This window comes from Alternaria ventricosa (genome assembly GCF_023758065.1).
Source record: "Alternaria ventricosa strain BMP 2768 chromosome Unknown scaffold_5, whole genome shotgun sequence".
In the NCBI taxonomy this organism is placed as follows: Eukaryota; Fungi; Ascomycota; class Dothideomycetes; order Pleosporales; family Pleosporaceae; genus Alternaria; species Alternaria ventricosa.
The window spans coordinates 1,113,048-1,140,459 of NW_026055685.1; the positions used below are offsets into that span (position 1 = coordinate 1,113,048).

The 27,412-nt window shown below is 54.1% G+C and overlaps 9 protein-coding genes across 9 annotated transcripts; 5 read left to right on the forward strand and 4 right to left on the reverse strand.

Moving 5' to 3' along the window:
* Window positions 1–307: 307 nt before the first annotated feature.
* Window positions 308–2,843, forward strand: J4E93_003745 (uncharacterized protein; the record flags this gene model as incomplete). The annotated part of the gene is made up of 6 exons (XM_049341677.1): window positions 308–315; window positions 568–999; window positions 1,049–1,126; window positions 1,177–1,659; window positions 1,705–2,417; window positions 2,467–2,843. 6 exons carry the CDS (start codon window positions 308–310, stop codon window positions 2,841–2,843), a joined length of 2,091 nt encoding a protein of 696 aa, XP_049201182.1.
* Window positions 2,844–3,586: 743 nt separating this feature from the next.
* On the forward strand, window positions 3,587–6,034 carry J4E93_003746 (uncharacterized protein; the record flags this gene model as incomplete). The annotated part of the gene is made up of 5 exons (XM_049341678.1): window positions 3,587–3,721; window positions 3,801–3,931; window positions 3,982–4,534; window positions 4,581–5,529; window positions 5,580–6,034. The coding sequence occupies 5 exons, from the start codon at window positions 3,587–3,589 to the stop codon at window positions 6,032–6,034; spliced, it is 2,223 nt and encodes a 740-aa protein (XP_049201183.1).
* Window positions 6,035–6,357: 323 nt separating this feature from the next.
* On the reverse strand, window positions 6,358–7,748 carry J4E93_003747 (uncharacterized protein; the record flags this gene model as incomplete). The annotated part of the gene is made up of 2 exons (XM_049341679.1): window positions 6,358–7,327; window positions 7,378–7,748. 2 exons carry the CDS (start codon window positions 7,746–7,748, stop codon window positions 6,358–6,360), a joined length of 1,341 nt encoding a protein of 446 aa, XP_049201184.1.
* Window positions 7,749–8,966: 1,218 nt separating this feature from the next.
* J4E93_003748 (uncharacterized protein) lies at window positions 8,967–11,998 on the forward strand (the record flags this gene model as incomplete). The annotated part of the gene is made up of 3 exons (XM_049341680.1): window positions 8,967–9,375; window positions 9,480–11,423; window positions 11,874–11,998. The coding sequence occupies 3 exons, from the start codon at window positions 8,967–8,969 to the stop codon at window positions 11,996–11,998; spliced, it is 2,478 nt and encodes an 825-aa protein (XP_049201185.1).
* Window positions 11,999–12,636: 638 nt separating this feature from the next.
* On the reverse strand, window positions 12,637–15,655 carry J4E93_003749 (uncharacterized protein; the record flags this gene model as incomplete). The annotated part of the gene is made up of 7 exons (XM_049341681.1): window positions 12,637–12,648; window positions 12,719–12,895; window positions 12,975–13,058; window positions 13,471–13,808; window positions 13,853–13,971; window positions 14,022–15,550; window positions 15,611–15,655. The coding sequence occupies 7 exons, from the start codon at window positions 15,653–15,655 to the stop codon at window positions 12,637–12,639; spliced, it is 2,304 nt and encodes a 767-aa protein (XP_049201186.1).
* Window positions 15,656–16,346: 691 nt separating this feature from the next.
* J4E93_003750 (uncharacterized protein) lies at window positions 16,347–16,701 on the reverse strand (the record flags this gene model as incomplete). The annotated part of the gene is made up of 2 exons (XM_049341682.1): window positions 16,347–16,495; window positions 16,551–16,701. 2 exons carry the CDS (start codon window positions 16,699–16,701, stop codon window positions 16,347–16,349), a joined length of 300 nt encoding a protein of 99 aa, XP_049201187.1.
* An 868-nt stretch (window positions 16,702–17,569) lies between these two features.
* Window positions 17,570–21,271, reverse strand: J4E93_003751 (uncharacterized protein; the record flags this gene model as incomplete). The annotated part of the gene is made up of 5 exons (XM_049341683.1): window positions 17,570–18,547; window positions 18,599–20,003; window positions 20,053–20,474; window positions 20,829–20,849; window positions 21,056–21,271. 5 exons carry the CDS (start codon window positions 21,269–21,271, stop codon window positions 17,570–17,572), a joined length of 3,042 nt encoding a protein of 1,013 aa, XP_049201188.1.
* A 2,701-nt stretch (window positions 21,272–23,972) lies between these two features.
* J4E93_003752 (uncharacterized protein) lies at window positions 23,973–24,590 on the forward strand (the record flags this gene model as incomplete). Its single annotated transcript, XM_049341684.1, has 2 exons — window positions 23,973–24,234; window positions 24,283–24,590. The coding sequence occupies 2 exons, from the start codon at window positions 23,973–23,975 to the stop codon at window positions 24,588–24,590; spliced, it is 570 nt and encodes a 189-aa protein (XP_049201189.1).
* A 429-nt stretch (window positions 24,591–25,019) lies between these two features.
* On the forward strand, window positions 25,020–26,094 carry J4E93_003753 (uncharacterized protein; the record flags this gene model as incomplete). Its single annotated transcript, XM_049341685.1, has 2 exons — window positions 25,020–25,236; window positions 25,283–26,094. The coding sequence occupies 2 exons, from the start codon at window positions 25,020–25,022 to the stop codon at window positions 26,092–26,094; spliced, it is 1,029 nt and encodes a 342-aa protein (XP_049201190.1).
* Window positions 26,095–27,412: the final 1,318 nt, after the last annotated feature.

Below are 27,412 nucleotides of genomic sequence, written 5' to 3' on the forward strand. Positions count from 1 at the left end.
GTGGCTACGTCGTGTGCTGCATCGCGGGATCTAATGTCCGGTATCAAGCCTCCGTCTCAAGCCTCCGGTCAACGGCACCAGATTGTGGTAGCGAGAACATGGCGATCTGACATATGGCTGTCACTCGATTGCGATGCAGCCGCGATAAAAACAAAGCCTCTGCTGCGCGTGTACATCATCGTGCAGAAGACGCCGCGCTCGCCAGCAGGCTCCATACGCAACATGGTCGGACCGAGCAGCGAAGGAGTGTACATGGGTGCCAAGAAATGACGGCAAGGCAGCCCGAACAGGGAGCTCACACGTTCGCATGCACCTGTGGACGTCTGATCTCAACCAGGCGCTATCGTCGTGACTGTCTTTTTCCCCATTGTAGCCCAATGCGACCGAGTTCTCACCGCCTTTGCGCTAGCCTTACCAGATCCCTCGTCTCGGCTGCTTGACCCTGTGACGTGCCCCAGCAGCCGCGTGTGGCCTCGTTCGTTCTTCCTACCACCATCTCTCGGAGAAGAGGGCTGTCTCCCAACAGCCTGTGACCTTCACCATTCCGTCCCACTCCAACAGCACCAGGAGGCCTGCCAACATCCCCCTCCACAACCTCTCGAGCTCGGCCCGTCCCCGAGACCACGACTCTGCTTATCTGCTCGACGACCACGATAAGGACAGCGCGCGCTCCTCCTTCGACACCCCATCGTCCGACTCGGACCTCTCCGTCTGGAGCGATACTGGTGACCTTGTCGACCAGCTAGCTGACCGAGAAGATCCCCTCCGCATCAACCTCGAAGCCGGCAACCCGTCGCGGCCACGCCAAAAGCAAAAGCGAGCGCGCTTTGCATCCCAAGACCTCCACGAAAAGGGCGCCCACCAACTCCGGCTCGAAGACATCGAGATACCCGACCCTGGGCCACGCACAATCTCAAAGGCTGAGAAGATACTCGCTTCCATCATGGCACCCAACGATGGGCCCTCCCGTATTCACGGGTTACACGGAAAGAAGCTGATGTGAGTAGAGCGGATACCACGACAGGAAGCTCAGAGCTAACAGCAGCAGCTACTTCACCAGTGTCTTTGTCTCGTTAGGCGTGTTCCTGTTCGGCTATGATCAGGGAGTTATGTCCGGTATCATCACGTACGCCCTTACGCACCCTCTGTACTTGGCCATGTCTAATAGCATCACAGCGGTATCTACTTCAAAGACTACTTCAACCAGCCTTCCGCCGCCGAGCTCGGTACGATGGTGGCTATCTTGGAAGTTGGTGCCTTTATTTCCTCGCTGGTCGTTGGCCGTATCGGTGATGTGATCGGAAGACGCAAGACCATCTTGTACGGCTCCCTCATCTTCGTCGTCGGCGGTGCTCTCCAGACTTTCGCTACCGGTATCCCCATGATGCTTCTCGGCAGAGTCATCGCCGGTCTGGGAGTCGGATCGCTATCTACCATCGTACCCGTATATCAGTCCGAAATCTCGCCGCCCCACAACCGAGGAAAGATGGGCTGCATCGAATTCACTGGCAACATTACAGGCTATGCAGTCAGTGTGTGGGTCGACTACTTCTGCACATACATCAAGAACGACTGGTCGTGGAGAGTTCCGCTCTTCATGCAGTGCATCATGGGTCTTCTTCTGGCCGCAGGAAGCTTGCTTATCTGCGAATCTCCAAGGTTTGCTATACACTCCTAATCCAAGCATCTCACTAACACATGCAGATGGCTCTTGGACAACGATCACGACGAAGAGGGTATTGTAGTTATTGCCAATTTGTACGGAAAGGGCGATATTCACAACCCCAAAGCACGAGATGAATACCGAGAGATCAAGATGAACGTTCTGCTCCAGCGTCAAGAAGGTGAACGATCATACAAAGACATGTTCACGCGATACTCCAAACGCGTCTTCATTGCCATGTCCGCCCAAGCCCTCGCGCAACTCAACGGCATCAACGTCATCTCGTACTATGCACCGCTCGTCTTCGAAGAGGCTGGCTGGTACGGTCGCCAAGCTATTCTCATGACTGGTATCAACGCCATCACATACCTGCTTTCCACTATTCCACCATGGTACATTGTGGATTCGCTGGGTCGTCGGAAGATTCTGCTCTCTGGAGCCCTCATGATGCTGATCTCTCTCTCCGCCATTTCCTACTTCCAGTTCCTGCAAGCTTCTTGGACACCCAACATGGTCGTCATATTCGTCATGATTTACAACGCCGCATTCGGATACTCATGGGGTCCTATTCCGTGGTTGTACCCACCGGAGATTCTGCCCCTCAGCATTCGTGCAAAGGGTGCCAGTCTGAGTACCGCGACCAACTGGGCTTTCAACTGGCTGGTTGGTGAGATGACTCCGATACTGCAGGAGCACATCCAGTGGCGATTGTACCTCATCCACGCATTCTTCTGCGCTGCCAGTTTCGTTATCGGTAGGTTTTGGCTGACACTTGGGTTGAGCATTCTACTAACAAGACTTAGTATATTTCATTTACCCAGAGACTGCCAACGTTCGCCTGGAAGACATGAACTCCCTGTTCGGAGACGCTACCTCGGTCATGCCCACTCCGGAGACCCTGGCGCAAGCCGAATCGCTTTTCAGCGGAGAAGGCCGCGGCTCTCCTGTACCATCGCTCGATATCCGAGGCGGACGCCGCGGGCAAGACGAGGCCATTCCCGGACTCAACATCGACCCTCCTGACATCGAGAGCGGCAACAAGGACATGGCCAAGGCTGACACTGAGAACGGCGAAGGCATCGGTGGCTGGATCAGCAACATGGTTAAGAGGACAAAGGGCAACGGCGAGGGTGACAGTACGAGCGGAAAGTACAAGCAAGTTGGACAGGACGAGGACTAGAGTACACGCGGTGTACACATCGACAATTCCGCATTTTCTCCATATATCTGCGTCATCTCGACAAGCGATGCGCATGTTCCAATATTGCGAGCCAATGGCTTATCGAGCGTCATTCTTGGGTTGATAGAGTGCGCGTAGCATTTTTTGAGGCGTTTGTTACATGTGTTGAGTAGGCTAGAGAAATACGTCTTCCGAGGAAGACGGAACCATTATCTTTTGTGCAGAAAGCTACCGTGGTGAAGGTTTGGTGACGTGCATCGACCTAGTGCCCCTCCCCGTCCTAGCCGGCTGCACATCGGATTACCAGTGCGACGGAACGATTGGGGCCAGGTGAATGGAATTGTGGGTTTCACGTGATAGATGTGAACAGGTGTCGCTTCTCCGTGCCCTGATGCGGCGGCCGGGCTCTAGCTTCCTTTGCTCGTAAGTCTAATTCGGGAACAGGTAGCCCACCTCCTCGATCCCGCAGCGCACGACTTTCTTGCATTGCTCCTTCCCCGTGAGCTCCCTTCCTATGCTCTCACTTGTTTGGGGTTTTCTTCTACGGCCCACGGCCACTTTTAATTGATTACCTTTCTCTCGAGTCGCATTAGACACGACTGCACCGCGTAGTCGCGCAAGCTCCGCGGTACCGACTACCCGTTCACCACCAAATCCAGCCTCAAGCCACGAATCCCTTCCACCCTTCTGGACAACTCCGCGAACAACATCTGAGGTCGACCAGAGCGCCGACTTCCATCACCATGGCATCAACTGCGCGCACCACGGGCGCCGATGCACAGGCGGAAGAGCTGCGGAGGAGAAATGTAGCCGCACAATCACAGGCCTCCGCGCCAGTCGCTGCACAAGTACAAGAGAAGGAGAAATCCAAGGACAAGGTACGCCGGCTTGCACAAGTGGCATCAGAGCTGTCAATATTCTGGTGGCTGCAGGGACCTTTCGCTAACCACACCTCAGCCTTTCAACATCATCTCCTTCCTCGATGAATACGAGTTCATTTGGGCCCCTCTGATTTTCACCTTCTTCGCCTTCTTCACGCGCATGTACAAGATTGGCCTCTCGCCAATCGTCACCTGGGATGAAGCCCAGTAAGTATACCAAATCCAAGACGTACATGGCTAGTTCTGACTTGGTGCAGCTTTGGCAAGTTCGGTTCACACTACCTCAAGCGCGAGTTCTACTTCGATGTCCACCCACCGCTCGGAAAGATGCTCGTTGGTCTGTCTGGATACCTCGCTGGATACAATGGTTCGTTCGAATTCAAGTCTGGGGAGACATATCCCCCAGAGCTGGACTACACCTTCATGCGTCTCTTCAACTCTGCTTTTGGCGCTGTCTGCGTTCCGCTGGCATACTTTACCGCTAAGGAGCTGAACTTCCGCCGTCCGGTTGTATGGTTCGTCACGTTGGCTGTCCTCTGCGAGAACTCGTACACCACCATCAGCCGTTTCATCCTTCTCGACTCTATGCTCCTCTGCTTCACCTTCACCACCGTCTTCTGCTGGTCCAAGTTCCATCGTCAGCAACATGACCCGTTCTCTCCTGAGTGGGGTCTCTGGCTTATGCTCACCGGAGTTTCCATTGGTTGCGTATGCAGCGTCAAGTGGGTTGGATTCTTCGTCACAGCGTTGGTTGGACTGTACACCATTGAGGACCTATGGCACAAGTTTGGAGACCTGAAGATGCCCAAGGTACGTGAAATTGCCCTGTCACAGCAAATTAAACTAACGTATACAGGTTGAGCTAGTCACCCACGTCGCTTTTCGAGTCTTCGGCTTGATTCTCATTCCCCTCGCCGTCTACATGTTCTCCTTCTACCTCCACTTCATAATCCTCGAAAACAGCGGCCCCGGCGACGCACAAATGAGCTCCCTGTTCCAGGCCAATCTGCGAGGAACCGAAGTTGGCAAGAACAGCCCTCTTGAGATCGCATACGGCTCTCGCACGACTCTGAAGAACATGGGATACGGAGGTGGACTGCTTCACTCTCACGTGCAGACCTACCCTGAAGGCTCCCAACAGCAACAGATCACTTGCTACCACCACAAGGATGCCAACAACGACTGGTTCTTCTACCCTAACCGCCACGAAGTCGATTACAAGCCCGATGAGGAGCTCCGCTACCCTGGAAACGGTGACGTTATCCGTCTCATCCACGCCCAGACCGGCCGTAACCTCCACTCGCACCAAGTCGCCGCCCCCGTTACAAAGAGTGATTGGGAAGTTTCCTGCTACGGCAACACTACCGTTGGTGATACCAAGGACCACTGGGTTGTTGAAGTTGTTCGCGACGCTGCTTCAAGGGATTACTCCAAGCTCCGGACACTCACTACCGCCTTCCGTCTGAAACACAAGGATCTGGGCTGCTACCTCCGCGCTGGCAATGTCAACCTTCCTCAATGGGGATTCAAGCAGATCGAGACAACTTGCGTCAAGAAGAACAATCCTCGTGATGTCTACACGCACTGGAACATCGAGAGCCACACCAACGAGAGACTACCCCCGGGCAACCCTGGCGACTACAAGTCACCCTTCTTGCAGGACTTTATTCATCTCAACGTTGCCATGATGACATCCAACAACGCGCTTGTTCCCGACCCTGACAAGCAAGACGACCTCGCATCCAGCTTCTGGCAATGGCCAATCCTGCACGTCGGTCTCCGCATGTGCGGCTGGAACGACGACAGTAAGCACTTCTCTTGTTCCACTTCAGAAATCCCACTCACAAAATCACAGTCGTCAAGTACTTCCTCCTCGGTAACCCCTTCGTCTACTGGGGCAGCACCGCTTCGCTAGGCATCTTCGGTCTCCTCGTCGTCTTCTACCTGGTGCGCTGGCAACGTGGGTACAACGATCTCAAGCAATCAGAGATCGACCAGATCCACTACGCCGGTATCTACCCCATCATCGGCTGGGCCCTTCACTACGCACCGTTCGTCGCCATGGGTCGTGTCACCTACGTGCACCACTACTACCCCGCGTTGTGGTTCGCCATCATCGTCATGGGCTTCTGCCTCGACTTCACCACAAGAAAGCTCAGCAAGCAGGTACAATGGGCCATCTTCGCCGTTCTGTATGCCATCATCATCGGCCTGTACGTACTCTTCCGTGCCATCTCATTCGGCATGGTCGGACCCAGCAGCCAGTGGAAACACCTCAAGTGGTTCGACAGCTGGAGGATCACCGACTAAGCTCCTTCACCCTATGATTCTTCTCTCCTTGTGCTCAACGGCAATGAGACTTTCTTTGTTAGGGCAGAAGGACGTTTGGGTCTTTTTGTAACAACATTCTTCTTTCTATAAACTTTGGGGTATCTAGGGATCACGGATACCAGGCGGACGCATGCATTAGGGGTTTCTTCACGACCGGGCTAGCGAAGGTGTTCCTAGGGGCGGTATAAAGTTTAGAATCTATCTGGAAGAAAATCAATGTCATGATGTAATCTGACTCTGCCCTGTCACGTCTTTAAATAGCATCTCAAAAAGGCTCATGATGTGTGTGTATATTGTGTTTTTCATTTCTTCTCTGGCTTAACTACATGTCTTATCCCACTCTCTGCTATCTCAAACTCGACGCCCCTCCCCTCTGACGGCGGAGCCCACGGCGCAAATACGACCTTGAACCAGCGTCGCCACTTTGAGATGTGGCTCTCCTCTTGCTCATTCCATTGGTCTTGGCCGTTGACAGTGTGTATGAGTGGTCTACTACCAGAAAGGACGGGTATCTTCTTCAGGGCAATGCGGCACGCGAGTTGGTTCGTCCAGACAAGTCCCAAAGAAGGCGTCTTTTGGACGTGCGCCTGTTCGTATTGCGAGTCGCCCCAGCCGGTGAACCAGCGTTGTTGGTGGTCGAGAGCGAGGGGGTCTGCGGAGAGAACGATGCTTTCGGCTGGCTGTGAGGCTGGATTAGTGGCATGGTCGTGGTCTGTTCCCTGACTTGCGCTCTGATTGCCTTGGCTGTTTGTAGATGTTGTCCGCGATGCTGCGTTGGAGGACGGCGCAGACGGCGCTTTCGTGAAGCGGTCGGCGACTTGGTTGGCTACAACAACGGTTATACCTTCTGTGCGAGCGAGTTCCCGGAGTAGGGCGCCTAGCTGTACAAGCTGGGTTCCTCTTCTTGCCATGGCCGCAGCTCCATTGCCGGCGCCTTGCTTCTCGAACTCGGCGCGGTAGTTTGCAGCGACGGAGTCCAGGATGACAAGGCCGATGCCATGCTTTCTAATCGCTACGGGTAGCTGGTAGCGTAGTATGTGCTCTTGGGACTCGAGATCTGGGGTCTGTATGCTCAGCACACGCGACAGTGAGGGCTTTTCGTCGGCAGGTAGTGAAGCGAGGGTCGGGTGGGAGGATAGCAGCTGGGCGAGACGTTTCGTAGATAGTGTTGCCTCGGTAGATATGTAAACTGCCGATTTGGCGAGCCCTTTGGGAGGCGGCAATTGTGAAGCCAGCAGCAGGCTTAGGAGGAATTGTGTTTTACCGGCACCACTGAAAGTAGTCAGTACATTGTTCAGGAGCAATTTCCAGGACTGCCGCACCTCTCCCCGGTAATCTCTACCAGATAGCCGCGCGGTATGCCTCCACCCAAGGCGGCGTCCAACTCTTCATCCAAGGTGCTTATACAAGTCCAACCATCATTCGAGGCATCCGGGATACCGGAAGCGGAAAGGAAGGAATTGCCGACGGCAGCTTCCTCTCCGCCGAAGCCAAGCTGGAGATGCAGAGCAGCTATCACGGCATCAGCGAGCTTCCTCAGCTCACCGGCGGGCAGCTGGGCGCGTTTAGCAACATCGGCGGCGTCGAGGGTGAGCAGGTCATTGGCGGTGATGAGGGCCTTGTCGAGCGAGGGCAGCAGGTGGGTGTAGGGTTTCGCGTCAAAGTCAGGCAGCACCTGCAGCAGATCCGTCATGGGCCAGAGAGGTGTCGCATTTGCGCGGCTCTGCGGATGGCACGCGCGACTCTCGTTCCGGACTCGCCTTTTCGGTCAAATGTCACGGCGGGCGGAGCGTTGGAGGCGGACGGGATGACTGACGCGTGATGAAAGCTGCTCGCGACGGTTCGAGAAGCTCTTGGCCGCTAGCCGACTAGTCCATACACGACAGCGTGGTGGGGGTTCCGTTTCTCCTATGGTCCGTGACCTACGTCACACCTGGATCCCCCGCTTCTCCACACGTTGGCATACCTCAGCCACTCTCCAATCCCAGTCCGCCCAAGACGGAGCCCAGACATCGACTCCTCAGGTTGCCGTACGTAGAGTAGAGCGCAGTGTGATCCAAGTAGCCATAGACCATAGTTACATCCTACTATTGTGCCTGCACCCATTGCCGTACCTCTTCTAAAGCTGACCAGGTACATTTTCTCCGATTAACCGGACTGCCTACGCGACGGTGCGTGCCCTTTATAAGTTCGCGCTACCGCCGACGCTTCCACTCGTCCGTAACGTAGATAGCTGATTTCTAACAGGCCCACTAGTACACCTCGGGGCAGCCTTACGCGCCTACCGTATCCTCACGACCGAGTCTCTCTGACATTTGCTGTGCTTCGATCCGCGGCACACCTTTTCCGGTCCTTTACCCTGGTCCTGCTGCATCGTCGAGAGCGCGAGAGGCCCATTGGAGTACAGTAAGTCGTTGCGCAACAGAGGTACTTTGACTACAGCAGTTTCGATTACTCTCCAGATCTGGACAAATTCCGCCAGACTTATCCGCAGCTCATTTAGAGCTCGACGCTACTGTGTAAGTTGCATTCTCCTTGCATGGGCGTTTCGTTGGCTTAGAACATCGGGTCATTCACCTCTCTGGTCTGCCATGCTCCGGGTCACGTTCCGGGTCAGCGGTCGGCTACCTGAGCGGCATCTTGCATCGCCTGTCTCTTTTATTACGAAGCCTATCGCGCGTTTCACATGCGAAGTCGCCATGTGGACCCGCCCTAATTCTACTTTCCCCGTTCGTCTTGACTCTTATAAGAGTCTTGCCTTCCCCAAGTACCTTGATGCTCTTTGCGAACTTTGAGTACCCATGCCGGCCTACTGTCTTCAGGACTGTCACTACTTCTATCGCAGTGCTCTGCGGCATCTCAACATTGCCACCTCCATCTCACCCCTATACGCCTAACTGACACCCTTGCCATGGCAGTCCGCACTTTCACCCAACCGTCGTCCCTTGAGGATACACTTGATAAGGCATCCAAGATGTCTGGCTCAGAAGGCAACGGCACGACCCGCTCGGCGGAGTCCGCAAAGCAGAGTACTCAGTCCTACTCCTCAGAGGCACAAGCACCGTTAGCAAGCCATACCAACCCGAACTCAAGACCGGGCATTACCTTCGCACACGAGGATAGTCTACCAAAGCTTCCTATCCCAGAGCTCGACAGTTCGTGCAAGAAATACATTGCCGCTCTCAAACCCTTGCAGTCTCCAAAGGAACACAGCGACACAGTCCATTCGGTAGAGGACTTCCTCAAGACTGATGGACCTGTGCTGCAGGAGAAGCTGAAGAAGTACGCTAGTGGGAAGAACAACTACATCGAGCAGTTCTGTAAGTACCCTCTCAGTTGGCAAAATGAGCTATTTTTGAGGCATTTCAAGATCGACAGTGGAAAGTGATCCATATTCATGTATCATAGGCTGACCTGTCGCTAGGGTATGATTCATATCTGAACTTCGATAACCCGGTGGTACTTAATTTAAATCCATTCTTCTTACTGGAGGATGATCCCACCCCGGCTCGCAATAACCAAGTCACTCGCGCCGCCTCATTAGTCGTCTCGGCACTGTCGTTTGTTAGAGCTGTCCGTCGCGAGGAACTACCGCCTGACACCATCCGTGGTCAGCCACTGTGCATGTACCAGTACTCAAGACTGTTCGGTACTGCCAGAATACCCACTGAGCATGGATGTCAGATCGGTCAAGACCCGACTTCGAAGCACGTGGTCGTCATGTGCTATGGCCAGTTCTACTGGTTCGACGTTCTGGATGACAACCACGATCTGATCATGACGGAGAAGGACATTGCTCTCAATCTGCAAGTCATTGTCGATGACGCGCAGGAGGTACCGATTCAAGATGCCGCCAAAGGAGCACTGGGTGTGCTGAGTACAGAGAACCGAAAGGTCTGGGCTGGTCTCCGTGACGTGCTGCACAGGGAAGAGGGTTCGAACAACTCTGACTGCCTCAACATTGTTGACTCAGCATTATTCATCCTCTGCCTGGACTACACCGAACCGCAGACAGGTGCCGATCTGTGCATGAACATGCTTTGCGGTACAAGCAAGATTGAGCGCGGTGTCCAGGTGGGAACATGCACGAACCGCTGGTACGACAAGCTGCAAATCATCGTTTGCAAGAACGGAAGTGCAGGTATCAACTTTGAGCACACTGGTGTTGATGGCCATACTGTGCTCAGATTCGCTTCCGACGTATACACCGACACCATTCTCCGATTCGCGAGAACCATCAACGGCAGTGCGCCGAGTCTTTGGGCTTCATCAAGTCCCGACCCTGCCAAGCGCGACCCAGACAGCTTCGGCGATGTACAAACAACACCTCACAAGCTTGAGTGGGACATGCTTCCTGAACTCAGCACAGCACTTCGTTTTGCCGAGACACGCCTGGCAGACCTCATTCAGCAGAATGAGTTCGCGACTCTAGAATTTCCTCACTATGGCAAGAACTTCATGACTTCGATGGGATTTTCGCCCGATGCCTTTGTTCAAATGGCTTTCCAGGCAGCGTACTACGGTCTATATGGACGGATAGAATGCGTATACGAACCCGCTATGACCAAGATCTACTACCACGGACGTACGGAAGCCATCCGTTCGGTAACAGAAGAGTCGGTTGACTTCCTGACGACGTTCTGGGGCGAGAACCCAGCCTCGCAGAAGATCGAAGCACTCCGAAAGGCGTGCCAGAAGCACACGGAAAACACAAAGATCTGCTCCAAAGCCCAAGGCCCTGACCGCCATCTCTACGCCTTGTACTGCATCTGGCAGCGAGCCATTGACGAGTCAAATGACACAGCCAGTAGTGACGGCTGGGACTCCACACGGCCATCCAGCGCCGACGCATCAGGTGTCGGCTCACCGAACCGCAATTCTGTCCTCTCAGAGAACGACTCCATCTCGAGCTCGCCACCCCCAGCACCAATGCAGCACTCGATGCCCGCCCTCTTCGCCGACAGCGGCTGGGACAAGATCAACCAAACCATCCTCTCGACCTCCAACTGCGGCAACCCCTCGCTCCGTCAATTCGGTTTCGGTCCCACGTCCGCCGACGGCTTCGGCATAGGCTACATCATAAAAGACGGCAGCATATCCATCTGCGCGTCCTCCAAGCACCGCCAAACCTCACGCTACATCGACGCGCTGGAATCCTACTTCTTGGAGATACGCAAACTCCTCCGCCAAATCAAGCGCCGCGGAACATCCGCCGATAAAACCGCGACCCGCGCCCGCGAAGCGGAAGACAGACCCCTCGCCACCCGTCTCAAAAGCAGAGGCAGAATCATCCTAGGAGATGGCGGAAAACAACAGACGCCTGCAGAGAGTATAGTAGATGATGACGACGACGATGGTCTCGGTGGATGTAGGACTCCCCCTTCCCCTCCTTCCCTTCTTTCCCTCGATGAAGTCTCAAGCCATGCTTCTTGTTCCTCTTTGCCGTCTTCTTCGCAGCCTTTTCCTGCTGTGGGTGGTTTACCGCCTACGCCTCCTCATTCTCCGCCTTTCAAACCCATGACGCCTGTTTTGCAGAGCTCGCCGCGTAAACCCATTCCGGTTGTTAAGACGGTTAAGGCGAGGAAAGCGCCTGTTGCGGCGAGGAAACCGATTTTTTACTCTTCTTAGTATTTTACATGTTCTCTCTTTCCTCATTAGAGACTTTTTCCCCTTTGCTTTCCAACATTATTGATGGGATTGAGCGGCACAAGCGGCATGCGCACACGAGACTTCATCATCACCTTCACCCGCCACCAGCATACTACCTTGTTTCCCTCTGTTTCATTGATCGCTGATTCTTACTTTCCCCCCTTTCTAGATGGCTTCTTCGATGCGGGAATGCTTCGTCAGGCACTCAATGCGAATCGAGCGCAGAACGAACCCGTCGAGCGCGACGTTATACGCAGGAATATTGGGAGGAGGCTGAGGTTGGCTGAGTACTGAGTGTGCTGAGTTGACTTTGGATTGGGGTGGTAGGAGGATGGAATGGATATGATGGTGCGGAGAATCTGATGTGTGAGGATGGGGAATGTGGACGGAAGATTAGCGTAGTGACGAAGCGGAAGGAGGAAGCTAATGCAACGTTACAGTCTAACAGTTATCTGTGTGTTGTGTGTACCTAGTTATGTCACTTCTGTCGGATAACGTCTTCACAATCTAATTCGACATCATCACCCACCAAGTGCACTCATTTTACATGTTGCTCAAACCTTTTTCATTCTTAATACCAATGTACATGTATCTATTTCCTCATAACAAAACGCTTGCTACCCGATATCTAAACAACACCACCCAAAAGCTCTGCTGTCCACTTGATGTAGTATATTTGATTCTCTACAAACTACTGCAAAGGAATAAAAGGGGGTATAAGTGACAAAAGACAATACGTCTATACATCCTCACGCAATACAAATGCCACCAAACCTGCGCTATGCTGAACCAAACCCGATTCCGCGGCCCTACAAAATGCGTAATGAAGAGAAAAGAAACGAGCACGCCATCCGACGAGCCAGCAGCAGCGTAGCCGTTGCCCACCGACGAGGGCGTCGGCCGCAGAGAAGGCGATGCGGTTACAGCTCCTGCTACCTCCGGCCCTGTACCCAGTCAGCCCTTGGAAATACATACACAAACAGCGTGTTTACAGGAAGAGGGGAGCTAACGTACTAAGACGCTGGAGCCGCCGACAGCGGCTCTTTGTTTTCCGAGCCAGCCTTTGGGTGCTTCGCTGCGTCTTTGCAGGATGACGGTGTTGCTGAGGAGGCGCTGGTTCATGTCGTACCACATGGACTTGACCAGGGCGTTTTCGCGGCGCAGGTTTTCGACTTCTTGTTGGAGTTCCACCTGTTTGTTGGAGCACTTGTTACTACCATATCCAAGGTTGCCACGTCGCTGTTCTGGAGAGGGAGGGAACGCGACATACCGAGCCCTTCTCTGACGTCTCCTTCTTTGCGAGCTCGAGTTGCTCGCGAAGTGTGCTGTTAGTTGTGAGTTGGTCTTGCAGGTCCTGCGGTTGGGGGTTAGCATGGGCGCGGCGAGATGAGTGGAGGGTATGAAAGGGGGATGAAGTCGGTTGGATAAGTATACTCTGGCAGCCAGGCCAGGGACAAACTTGCCACACAGTCATTGGACGATTGCATCGTGTAGTACTCGGTGCCGCACATGGTCGACTTGGTCCTCCGCTTTGGCGAGACTAGCTGCGCCATGCGGCCCCATGTAGTTTGCCCCGTCCCAGCTGTTGAAGTAGACATGTCCGATAGCGACTTATCCTTTCCGAGATGGGTCCGATGTGGCGAAGCCGGCGAGACAAGAGTAGCCGCAGTGAACGAAGGTTCAAGCTGATGTTTCTTCATTGCCGAAACCGCTGCGTCGAACGCGGAGGAAGGCGACTTGCTATGAGAGATCTGTTTGTTACTTACCTTCTTTGCTTTGTCCAGAGCTGCTTCGGAGGATAGCACAGTCTCGGCGATCTCCGAACTCGTGGTATCTAGCACTTGCGGTTGTACTTCTGCGGGGGCTTTGATGACAGACTCTATCCGTTCACGCATCTCCCGTATCGTTTCGACCCTCTTGAGCTCAAGAAGCTCTGGCGGTAGGTTTTGGCGATCGAGCAGCGCTGCTCGTAAGAGACCCTGCTTCTCCGCATTCGCAACTTCGAGCTCCCGTAGTCTGTCGTTGGTCCTCTCTTGCAGTACCAGTAGGCGCTCGTGTTCCTTTTGGACAGCAGCTGTGCGCGTATCGTCGTCGATGTCGGATTCTAGCAGAGTTAGCACAATCACGTGGATGAATCGGTGTACATACTCCTGTTGAGTTCGTTGCGAAGTTCTGCCATTTGCAGGTCTTGTTCTCGTAACCGGCGACGAAGTTCTTCCAGCTCGGTTTGAGCAGTCTGTAGCTTTTCGTTCTGTTCCAGAAATGGTCTGCAGACAGGAAATTAGCAACGTCCAATCCACATGGAGCTGTCACCTACTTCTGGCTGTTCTCATCCTTCTCCGCCATCATATCAGACCGTAGACCCAGATTCTCTTGCATCTGCTTGAGTGTCTCGCTTTCTAGCGACTTCAAACGCACATTCAAGATATCGACCCGTTGCTGTAGAGCAATCGCATCTGCGCTCACTCGTCCATCAGATGTAGGCTTCGTGTCGGTGTCCTGATTCGCGTTCTCGTCCTGTTCAAGCTCGTCTTCCAGGCTTCCTCCACGGTCAGCATGATTGGATGATTCTAGTTCTCGTATCCGTTCTTCAAGCTCTTGTTTGGCATCTTCTGCTTTGTACTGTAGTTCGCGAGTCTGTTCCAACTGCTTCATAAGGAGGAGGTTCTCATGCTCGATTCGGGTGCGTTTGCCCTTTTCTTCAAAGATAGCCTGCTCTCCGTTGGCAAGCGTTTGACCGTTCTCCTTGATGATGTTCTGCAGGATATCGATACGCTCCTCGACGCCTTCAAGCTGAGCTAATCGCTCACGGGCTTGTTGGTAGTCTTCACGCAGCGTCTCCAGTTGTTTGGTTTCCTTGGTGAGAGACTCGATCTTCTTCTTCAGATTCTCGTTTGCCTTGGCCTTCTGGCTCAGCTCGTCGCGTTCTGCCTTGACGACTTGCAGCTGATCTCGCAAGTCTTGTTTGGATCCTTCCTCGCCCTCTAGCCGATCGAGACGTCGCTTCTGGCTTTCCATAATCTCTCTCGTATGCGCGAGGTCTTGTTCGAGCTGGTCGATGTACTGTCTGTCACGCAGTAAGTCGTTGCGTAGGTTTTCGACATCGTCGGATTGGGCGCGTTGTGCCTGGCCGGCCCGAACGTCGAGATAGGCAGTCGCTTCTGCGACTTCTTCTTCGAGCTTGGATATGCGTTCTCGTGAAGTCTTGAGCTCCTCAAGTAGCTTTCCAACCTGCGCCTTGAGTGCTTGCCTGTCCTTGTTTGCCTCGAACAGCTGTGCCTCCTGCTCCAACTCGTTGCCTGCCGGGGGTGGCTGGCCAGATATTGCTCGTGTGGGTGTTCTATACCCTGAGAGAACTGGCTCTGAGGTCAGCTCGGCATCGACGCCTAGTTCCGACATGCGTTGGTCCAAGGCCTGCATCTCTTGTATGGCTTCGGCAATCGTCTCGGCCGTCTTCTGGCCCAGCTTGGGCATGACCTGCAGCATGCGCTGGTTGCTGCGCGGCGAGAAGCATGCCGCCAGTAGCACAGCCATGGTGAGCTTTGCAACGAGCATTGTTGATCCATCCCTCGCGCCTGCCTTGAGGTCTGGTATCATGCGCTTGGTGAGGACGGGCAGCTGCTCGCATTCTTCGCGTATGTAGGTCGAGGTTGTGCGCTCGATATATTTGAGGTTCTGCCATCGCGGTATCCAATTGTCTGATTGGCGGCGGTGGTTCTCTTCGAAATTTGGGAGGGACTCGTTGAAGTAGTCGGCGTCGATGTCGGCGAGGATCTGCCACAGTATCTGGCCGTCTTCGAGCTGGCTCAGCGACGTGATTCTGTGGGGGAGGTCGAAAGTGTTGACCTAGACGCGAATGTCAGCTAGTCCACTCGGACGTGTAGTAGGCGGCACGTGGAGACGTACCCAGTCGAGGAGAGCCTTGAGCAGCTCGGGCTTGAAGTCGTCCATGGTGGAGTGTCGCGGGGCCTGGTACCCGCGTGTCGGTCTGTCAATGCTGTTATGCGGTCGGAGTCGAGTGAATAACAGTCATGCATCTCGGTGTCTGTGGTTTTGCGGTGAAGTGTACGTGCTCCACCATGCACAGGCTGAGTCCTTGCTCGAGGACGTGTCGCGCGCGTCGGTGAGGTTGGGAGCCCGAACGCTAAGCCGGAATGCAGCACATTCCCGCGGCGACGTCGTCAATCGGTGTGTAGCGAGGCGTAGAGTCGTGCGATATGCGTCGAGTGAGGGGCATCAGCCTGAGATTCCCTAATTGCCTTTTGACAGACGGAACATGACGCGCATAAAGCCGCCGCTGTTCTGAGACGACGTGCACGGGCAGCCACCCGCGGGGAAAGAGCCGCTGCAGGGTTCCACCGTCTTACCCTACGGTGATCACAGCACTCTGGCGTAGCAACAATCTGCAGTAGCGATACGCATGGCCATGGAATATGTTGGTGTTGCCCACAGTCAATATCGAGGATGGACTTAGTATGTTCTACATAAATCAGAAGCCTAATGTATTGTCTAGTTGACATTCTCATCCAACTCCGCCCAGTCCGATCCTTAGTAGACTCCAGACTCCAGACGTATAATCATAAGCACATTGAATTAAAGGGCCGTTCCTTCCAATTTGTTGCCCTCTTCCTTCCCCATCCAGCTACTCCTTGTTGTTCTGTGTAGTAACGATGCCATCCTCTTCAATCTCACACTTGTACACGTCGCTCAACGTCGACACCATGTCGAGAGCGGCAGCGGGGGCGGTGGCAGCGAAGCCCTTGATGATGTTGTACTCGTGGGTAATGACACCTAGAGTCTTGTTAGCATAAGTCCTTCACAAATGTCCATGTCGCATGTCTCTCACCCTTGGCCTGTCGGATCGCCTCCTTGCTCTGCTCGACAATGTCGTCGGGTGTGTCGTTGGGCCAGCTGATGATGACGGAGCGGTGGGGTGCGCTGGCCATGACGAAGGCAGCGAGGAGCGCAACCAGGAAGGAGAAGATGGCGAAGCGCATTATGTCTTGGGCGTCTCGGAGCTGTGGTTGCGGTGCCGGAAGACGTTTAAGAAGAGTGAGAGCGTCAGGCGGCTGTCTTATCGTGTTTAAGTGCTTTTGGACGTCGCGAGAGGTTTACTGGTGGTGCTCGGCGTGGTTTGTAAGTGTCTAGGAGCAACTGGGCAGGTGCATGTTTCAAATGGCTGGTCCCGAGCCGAAGTTCAAAGCGCGTCATCGCCTCACATGTCACACGGCAGTCGCTCCGCTGGACCCCTCGTCACATCAATGCAACCTTGGCCACAATCCATTGCAACATCGTCACTGCCATGTCTTTGTTGTTTCCATTCACCTCGACCATAGTACAACATCACGCAAGTGCATATCAAGTTTGGAATATGATCCTTTATTCATTTACATAGACTTGCCACCTAGCTCCAGGCTCACGGCAAGTGCCATTGCAAGGTGTAGGTGAAAATCAAGAGGCTGCCTATACGGCGACAGTGCTCGTGCTGTTCGTTTTCGTGCTCATGCTGAAACGTTCCTTTTGGTGCACCAAGGTGCCGTATCGTGAAGACAAGTGATCGCTGGGGGAAATGAAGGGATAGAATACAATCAATGAAGGGGGAAGGGAAGAACGCCGTGTAGCCCAGATCCGTACGCCGAATATGCCGAATGCTGCCGAGGCCGCGCGATGATGCTCGTGTAGTCGTACTATACAAGATCGATCCGCCCAATCAGACAGACAGGACCGATACATGGAAGAAGATCAAACCACCAAAATGACAACGCCAACACCAGTGTACTCTACTGGTAACCATGTTGCGTCTTGATGTGCTTTTGGACAATCCGTAGCTCGTCAAATCATAACCTCGTTGACCGCTTGGCTCTTCTAGAACCAGCTGCCGTTGCCGCCGTTGGTCTGAGGGATGCCGTACTGGTGTTGCTGCTGGTAGCCAGCGTAGCCCTGACGGTTGTCCTGAACAGGGTTGTGCATGTGGTGCGGGTTGCTCAGGCGGTGCGGCTGGCGGTGAGGTTGAGGTGAAATGATGCTCGGACCATAGTTTGCGGTTGCAGTGTACATGGGTGTCTGGTAGCCAGAGGAACCGTTGGGAGGTTGGTACTGGGGCTGGGCCTGGTTGAAGACCGAGCTCGACTCAGAACCTGGGCCAGCACCGGGCGAGCCTTGACCAGATGAAGTACGGCCAGTGTAGGCAGCCAGACGGCTCTCGCGCTCGCTAACCTTGCTCATGATGCGACGACCGTAAGGAGTCTGGCGGATGGATGGCAGGATCGGACGCATCGCCTCGATCAGGTGCACGCACAGCTCGGCGGGAGCAAACTCAAGCGCAGTCTGGATAACGTAGTTGCCGTAAGAGTCGCGCATGAGCTGCTCAAGCTGCTCGACGTCAAGCAACTCCTCAATCATCATGCCCTTGACGTGCGGTTCGGCGCAGCGGATGCACTTCTCGATGACGTTGGAGCTGAACTTCTGCTTGGACAACTCACATATCTTGGTCTGGAAACCCTGGCACATGGGGGTCGTGAAGGCCGCATCGTTGAGGTCGAGGATGTACTGAACCACGTAGTTGCCAAATGGATCCTGCACAAGGTGGAAGCTGTGGGCAGTGATCTTGCGGATCAAATCGACCTTCTGGAAACCGACGGCGTGGTCAATGCAACGCTGAAGAACACAGCAACCATGGCGGTGAGTACCAACAGTGATACAGTTCTCGCCTACAGCATCGAAGATGAACTGGGCCTCCACAGACTTGAGGTGGTTCAGGCACTTCTGAATGACGTGGTTGCCGTTCAGATCCTGGATGAGATCGACGACCTGTCCAGACAATGCGTGAATGATCATCTGAGTCTGGGTACGGATTAGCTCGGAGATGGGAGAATACCGGGGGTCGTAACATACCTGATCATCGGTGGAGATGAACTCGATCATCTTCTGCAAAGCGCGAGTGCCGTGCTGGTTGAACGCGATCTGAACCATCGCAGGGGAAGCGTTGCGGACAAGAGTGTTGCGCTGCTCATCATTGCAGTACTCCAGTAACTTCTGGCAGAGGTAGTTGCCGAAAGGATCAGTCATGAGTTCAACGACATGAGGGGCAGTCTCATCAAAGATGATCTGGATGTTCTCCGCGTTGCGCTCCTCAAGCTTCTTCTGCAGGAACCGACAACCATGCTGATCTTTGCACAAACTGTAGATCTCGTGACGGGGCATGGTCTTCAGATCGTAGTTCATGTACTTGTTGGCGTCGTTCTGCAGACGACGGCTCTGGATGACGCGAGCCTGGCTGTCCTGTACGCGACCACCTGGGCCATAGGTAGCGTATGGGTTGTACTGCGACGGTCCATTACCGTACATGCCGTTGGGAGCGTAAGCAGTAGGTCCACCATACTGAGGACCGGGCCCACCTCCAAGGTTGAGACCATTCATAGCACCGTTGAGCATGTTCATACCGTATCCATAGTATCCTGGGTTGGCAGCGGAAACACTCGAGTACTGCGACATGGCTGGTGAACCGACAGTCGACGAGACTACGCCGTTGCCGTTGGCAGCTGAAGTCATACCAGGACCGAAAGGTGCAGCGCTGGCGTGCAAGCCAGACTGTGGAGATCGGTACTCAGCCTCGCGGTTACCGAGTGAGAGATCGCGGCTGTTGCGGTTGGACAAGACATTTGACGGAATGCGACCAAGGCTAGCGTTGTGGTTGTGGAATTGCTGCGAGTGCGTGAAACCGATACTATTGGCGCCGTTCGCTCCATTCTTCAGAGTCGGAACATCGTTCGTGGAGTACGACTGAGTCAACTTGGGCATGCCGTTGGTCGGGCCGCCGTAGCTAGCGCGCTTGGACTCGTTGTTCTTGGGGCTGAAGCTGAACTCGACCGAGCGACGGTTGTTCTTGGGAGTGGTCTCGGCGCCGTTGGATCGACCAGACTCATAGTCATCCATCTGAGAAGCTTTACGGAAAGTGTTAGCAGGAAGGGACTGTTGAGCCTGACGATGACGGTGTCCGTTCCAACCAGTGGACTGAGCATCCGGGCCAGGGGACTGTGAAAGGGCCAAATCAAGTGCAGCGGAAGAGGCAGAGAAGTTCGTACCATTACCAGCACCATCGCGGCGGACCAAGACTGGGAAGTCGTCCTTGGTATTACCCATCTGGAGGAAAGCCTTCTGGTCTTGAGTGGCAGCTGATGCGTCATCACCAAACAAGAAGCCGGCAGTATCAATATGACCAAGAAGCGAGCCCACATCTGGAAGGTTTCCGCGGCCACCGTAGTCCGTTCTAGTAACGGGCATGGACATACGGTTGTTTCTATTTGGGTTAGCAGTGTTTGAGGTGATGTTGTGATGGGCCAACTTACTTGCGCGCCGCCGGACTCAGAGGAGTAAAGTCGTCGTTCTCAAAGTCGTCGTGGTCCTCCTCAGAGTTGCGACGAGATCCTGGCATTGAGTGCGAAGGCAAGTTGCCGTTGCCCTGGAAGTTGGCGGGAGGGGAAGTGACTTGAGAGTTGGCACGGCTACCGCGTGTGGTCATACCCGGGTTGATACTGGACATGCTGAAACGGTTCGGACGCGACAAAGCAGACGGGAACCCGTTGCTCTCGTTGTACTCGGGCGGGGTAGTGGGCTGGCTATGCGCAGGTCCACCGTAGTGAGCATCAGCCGAGAATCGGTTGATGTCACTCTCGCCGTGCTGTGCTTGCAAGTTGAGGAGCTCCATCTCAGCGTCGAATCGCCGTTTTGCTTCTTTGAGATACTCGTGTTCGATCCGTTTTCTCTCAAGCTAGCAAGCTGTTAGCTGGTCACACAGACCGGCGAGTGCGTTTGAGCGCGTTTGTCGTGAGGCAACAGCGTCGCTCGTGACGTAAGACGATGCAGATGGGAAGAGATGAGGATATAGATAGGGAATAGAGTCTCAAATGAGACAGAGAAATGTACAGGAGTAATGATAGCAAAGCTAGCTTTTGAAGAGTGGGACTTTTGTGGTGTAGGAGAGACAAAGGCAAAAGACAATTGTTGGTCAATATGGGCGTCGCCTGGACAGGTAGCCTTGGCAACGACTGCAATCTTACTTCCAGTAGGATTTGTGGGGTGACAAGTGAGAGACACGCAGAAAGACGCAGTGAAGTAGACTTACAACTTGGAGCTTGTGGTACGTCTGTTGGGATTGGTCGTTAGCCCAAACTCTTGGTCACCGCGTGTGTATAATAGCTAACGGACAGCAGCTCTACCAGCGCAGCCATACTATGTCGTTTCAAGTATATCCGACATGGCTGCGGTAGCTGCTGAGTACCGACATGCAAAGCGCCGCGGAGCCCCAACACTGAACATCCGCCTCTTACGTGTACGAGAGTGGCCACATACCGCTGTAGTAAACTCGGTCGGCTCAGCCGCTTGTCTACGTTGTTGTCCGATTGGCGACAGAGGCGTGCTCATGGTCGGAATGTTGTTGGTCGTGAAGCGGCGCTGCAGGGTCGCGCGGCCATCGCCGTTCTGGGCGGCGCGATTCAGGGAAAGGAACGACTGCTCTTCGCGCGGGGATCTGAGGCCGTTGCCTCCTCCCATGCCTTGGTAGGCCATACTGGCTAGAATACTAGAAATACACTGCCGTCACGTCAGCGCGACTGCCCTGGGAGCTGGTGTGGGGGATTGGCGGGCGGTGTGAAGTTCACATGGCAGCCGCGACCGCTTCACTGCAGACACGGAAGGCGCATTTACATACAGATAATTCGTACACGGGGCAAATGCCCTTGCTGCCCTCGCTGCTCGCTGTTCGTGGTCGTACAGAGTCGGGACGGAAGCGTGGTTGGAGGCTCGGTACGTAGGCAGGAACGGAAGTCGATGTGGTGCGGGTCGCAGCAGCGCGCACTCGATGGCCTATGCACAGCACGAGTCGTGGGTAAGGACAGTCGGAGCAAGTCTGGAAGGGTTGGCCAACAGTTCAACTTCAGGCGCCGAAAGAGCAAGTCCAAGTCTATAGATGGAGCGGGAGTGGAGCGTTGGACTCGAAAGCTCAGGGTCCATCACTGATCAGGGGACGATGTGGCGCTCCAACTAGTGCTGGGTGGGATTCCGCACATATTGCCCATCTGCTGGTCGCGTACTCTGCCCAATTGAGGTTTTGGACCCTCCTGTTCTCCCGCAGCTGTCTACTGTACATGCGCAGCTACTGTAGAGGCTATCTAGCACGCAAACGCGCATCGCATCCCCAGGATTAAACATACGTTGTAGTCATGGCTTCAACTTATGCGTGTCGTCCCAGCCTTTGTGCAGCTCCGCGCAGCTGTCACAGCCTTCCGCTATCCAACGCGGCCCACTCTAACTCGATATGCGCGGCAAACGTGGTTCTGAATGCTTCTCTACAGCGCGTTCCAGGCCCCTGGAGTGGGATGGAGATGCCGGCGGGCGGTGCGCAATGCCCTCACGTCATCCGGCAGCTCTTCGCCCAAAAGTCCCCCAGCCAGTCAGGCTTGCAGCATCTAGTAGTACCGCAATAAGTACTAGGAGGGGCAGTGTAGCTTCCACGGCCGAAGGACTGGCGGGGCATCGATCGTCTCAAACACCGACGTATGCCGCTACGCGTGCCGCGCCATTCTGGTAGACATGTCGTGCAGGAGGACTGAGTCTGTCTCTGACTGTTTTCTGCTACCGAAAGTTTGGTTTATTTGCCAGTAGGCGACATCAACCGACCCTTCTTCGATTCCCTGGCTTTGCATCTCACCAAATGCCCATCTCTTTGCGACAATGGCGATCTTTGTAAATGAGGCGCCTCGTTCTCCCATGCAGCCGATGCGGTTAGATGGGCCTGACCGCTCTCGTTTCAGAATAGAGAACCAGGCATTTCCCCGCACGCACCTTGCAGCCGCCAATCAGCAGAGGAGTCAGGGTGGGCTTCGTGGAACCGGCTAAAAGCAGGCCAAAGCGGTGCTCCTGTATGTAACATGGCCAGAGGAAGTAACGCATCCAGAGGCATCGCGCAATTCATGTCTGGTTGGCAGGCTTTTGCTTGCGACTTCCTCATAAAGTTTGTTGGAGCAGCCCTGGAGGAAGCAGCAACACGTGTGCTATCGACCAATCCGGTAGCCACGCCATCGGACCTCTGCACCCGAGAAGCAATGCACAGCTGCGCCTGCCATTCCTATTTGCCACCCTCCACAGCATTCCTGCAGAATAGCCTCGGAGACTGATGCAGGGCGGCAGTGATTGCACAATGGGATGTGCATTGTCACCGAAGTGGCTGCGTTCCTCAAGCGATTGTACAGATTGCGAAGAAAAGAAAATAATGAACTAGGCATATCATGTTCACACAGATTGGGCGCAGTTTGGTTTAGCAATCTTGGTGCCTGTGCTGGTACGCATGCCTTCATATCGAAGCACTTACCTAGGTATACACTTCCATGCAAGTGCCTTTGAGGCTGCCTACAGCTGCAGGGCTCTGCAATCTTTTCCCTAGAGCTTACTGGATATCCGTCTATTCGGTCGAAACCTTCTTTCAATGTCTACGTGCACAAGCAGAAGAGAATGCGAAGCCGAGGCTGCGACGTCGTCGGCTCCAAGTCCGCTCAGTTAGACACATTTGGCGGCGTATGGTCCCCTCTTTTGACGCGATCGGACCCGCAGCGCGCTATATAGACCTGGAGATCATGCATAAGTGACATTTCCGATGGAATGCTCAGGTTGCGCACTCTGACCTTTACACTTTGGATGCGAACGTAAATATGTCGAAATTACTACATCACATATTTAATATCGCTGGAACAACTGCTGGTCACATCACACTCAACCCTCTAGTCACAGCCGCTCTGCTTTGGGTATTGACGAAAGGACCTACACAACTTCGCAGCCAACTTACAACTCGGATCAAAGCTCTTCGGGACCCGTTTCGATATGCGCAGCTCGTGAAGGCTTTGAAGTGGTGTCTGATAGCAGGATCAGCAAGAGTCGTCAACAAGCAGCTTAACCATGTTGCCCTGAACGCAGGCAGATTGCGAAGTGAAAAGGCGAGATGGAACTGGAGCCGGGAGGTCGCAGTCATCACAGGAGGCTGCAGCGGTATTGGAGAGCTGGTCGTGAAGAGGTTGATCAACAAGGGAATAAGAGTGGCTGTCCTAGACATTCAGCAGTTGCCCCCAAGTCTGCAAGGCTGTAAGACAGTCTGATACTCATTACGCTAGACCGCCTGGTACTAACGAAGACGACAGACGCCGGCCTTAAGTTCTTCAAATGCGACATCACCGACTCCTCTGAAGTCTACTCAGTCGCCGAGAAAGTCAAGGAAACAATGGGGGCACCTACAATCCTCATCAACAACGCAGGGCTCCTGGCATCCCATACCATCCTCACCACATCCGACGCGTACCTCCGAAAGATTTTCGACGTAAACGTCCTCAGCAACTGGTACACTACCAAAGCTTTCCTACCAGACATGCTCCGGCACAACAAGGGCCATATCGTGACGATCGCAAGCACCGCCAGTTTCATCGGTGTCGCTGGCCTGGCAGATTATACAGCGACGAAGGCAGCTATTCTGAGCTTCCACGAAGGTAACTTCCTTGTCCATTTCTTACTTGCAGCATGCTGACCCACGATAGCGCTCAACCAGGAACTCAAGCACCACTACAACAGCCCAAACGTTCTCACGACTTCCGTACACCCCAATTGGGTCCGCACACCTCTGCTTGAGCCCGTAGAGCAGGAACTCAAGAGGCGAGGATCTCCTATTCTCGAGCCCACTGCCGTTGCCGATGCGATTGTAGGGCAAATAATGAGCTGCAGCGGTGGCCAGGTCATCTTGCCAAGCGGTATAGGCAAGGTCAGCATGCTGAGAGGACTACCGAATTGGGTACAGGAGAGTATCAGAAGCGGCGTGAGCAAGACCATCTACAGTAGTGTTAAATAGGTTCAATGTGATACCGTGTGTGAGAATTCGCAACTTTAGCGTGCTGTGCTACGAAGTACCGCCCATCACACCTGGGCACACTCCATGCGGCCCCCGGGAAGAAATGTGCTGGCCTCGGCGGCACTCATGCAGCGAAACGCTTTGTGTGGTGGTACGAACATGACTTGCCGGTGCGAACCAACCCTATACAGTAGGTTTGGGAGAAAAGCGTAGAAAACTGCATGCACTGTGCCGTGCCCTACGCATAAGGTGTGTGTGGGCTTTGCCGTGGTGCAGGTGCGCCGGTGCCATTCACATCGCTAGCGTATCGGTGGGTCGCGTGGAAACCGCCGAGGAAACGCGTCGCGTCTCACTCAATCAACCACTTTACTACGACGACACACAACATCGCGCATACGACCATAGCCACAGGAACATACAATCGCAAACATGGCAGAACTACAAGAAGATGTTCAGATGGATACCCAAGGCATTGAGCTCGAAACACCACCTTCAGATGTCTTCATGGCACCTTCAATATCCAAATCAGGCATTCTTGGCGGGAAGTCATACTCGCACTTCTCGCCCATTCCCAAGCAGATTGCAGACGACATGTCTGGAGAAGTCGTGCTGGGTGTTGATGAAGCTGGGCGAGGTCCCGTCTTAGGTACTGGTCTCCTTGCGATAGCCTTCTCAGTCACTAACACATGCAGGCCCTATGGTGTACGCCCTCTTCTACCTACCAATTGAACTTCACCATTCGCTCCTTGCCGAAACGCACCACTTTGACGACTCCAAAGTCCTGACTCCCGAAGTTCGCTCGAACCTGATGCGCAAACTGTGCACCCAAGGCTCAGATCTCTACGAAGCTGGTGGATGGGCAACACGCGTAATGTCTGCGCAAGACATCTCAGCGCACATGCTGTCCCCAAATGTGTACAATCTCAATGCGCAGGCTATGGATGCGACCATCGACTTGATCAAAGGGGTGCTGGCACAAGGCGTCAACGTCAAGGAGATCTACATCGACACAATTGGCAGACCGGAAATCTACCAGAAGAAGTTGGAAAGGATCTGGCCTACAATACAGATCACAGTCGCGAAGAAGGCTGATAGCCTATACCCCGTCGTCAGTGCAGCATCAGTATGCGCCAAAGTCACCCGTGACGCGGCCCTAGATGTGTGTTACGAACCCTACCAGAAGCGCAACACAGCGGCGAACGAAGATGCCGAAGTCAAGGTGGCTTGGGGCTCTGGGTACCCATCAGACGCGCGGACAACGACCTGGCTGAAGCAGAATATGGACCCTTTCTTTGGTTGGGGTAGCGAGACGCGCTTTTCGTGGGGGACTGCGAAAGAGCTACTGGAAGGGAAAAAAGCGGATGTCGCTATCGACTGGCCTGCTGAAGATGACGGCAACGACATGCGCATGACAGACTTCTTCAGCGGCAAGAATGAAGCTGGCGGGGACGAACTGGTTGACTGGTTCGGGAAGCGCGTCACTCAGGAGATGGACGTATTTTGAACGCCTCATTACAGAGGCTGTCACCACGAGAACCGCTGAGAGAACAAAACATGCAGGGCACAATGATCGGGCGCATTTATCGGTCCGTTCCAGACCCGCACAGAGCGTCAATATTGCAAGCAGGGTCTACCAACCGGTCAGCCCTACAGAAGCAACGTCATGCCCCGACCATGGGTTTGACTCGGTTGACGTACCCGCGCACGAGTAAATATACCATCCAGGCAACACAGGCAACCTTTGAAGGCTTCATTTCCCTCTTGAACCGGATAAGAGATTTGATTAATCCTACTAAAGCCGTCTTAACGAAAAAGGTCGTCTTCTTAGTCGAACAAGTTTTTGTTTTTCGGTATTCAAAGTTTGGAGTGCGTGCGTGTCGGTAATTGACTGTACCAACGGTTGTACATACAGTGCACCAACCATGGGCGAAAGCCCGCGCTTCACAACAACAACCGTGCTCCAACCATGTCATTATATAGAATACTCGAGTCACCGCCTCTGCACCGCCTTCTTGGACTCCCTGTACTTGTCAGCCCCAAACGCATACTTTACACCAGACACTGAAGACGTAAATATCTTTGGCGCAACCACCCGACGCTTTGCTACCTAATTTAACCAGGCGCAACATATTTTTACGACATAAAGCTCTACAGTTGCCAAAATGTGCAACGACGACCTCGTTCACCAGACCCTTTCCCGAGAAATTAGCGCGTCCAGACCAAATGGACGAAGAGGAGGAATAGCCAAGCGCGGAGAAGGTAGCCCATCCATAACACCTACCCGCCACGAGCAAGACACCGAAGCCTCGTACTTCCAAGGCGCGACATTCAACAGAGAGGATGAAGAACCCAATCTCGACGCATACCCTCCCTCGCCACCACTATCGCCCAAAACGACAGTACCACCAAAAGCGCAAACGAAACACCTCGCGGAACGCAAACGTGGCCATGTGCGTCATCGCACGTCGCTGAAGCGCAGATCGAGCTGGAATCCGAATCTCAAGCAAGAGTTTCTACGGCGGGCTTCGATCGACTCTATAATCGCTCCGTTGAAAGACACGATATGGCTTGACTCAGAGCGTGGAGTCACCTCTGTGCGAAGGAGAAGCAGCGCAATGGCTACCGGCGCCAGATCAATATCACCTCGTAGCCAAGGAGACAGGCGTAAGCCGCGGAAGCAGTCGACGCTGTTGCATCCATCATCGCCCGATGTCAAGCCTGTGGCTGATATTACTCCCATACACGCTGCTCCAGTGTTCAGAGGGACACATGGGTGGGATGTTTCAGTCGACTCTGCGACTCTCCGGCCTGCTATGCCGGCA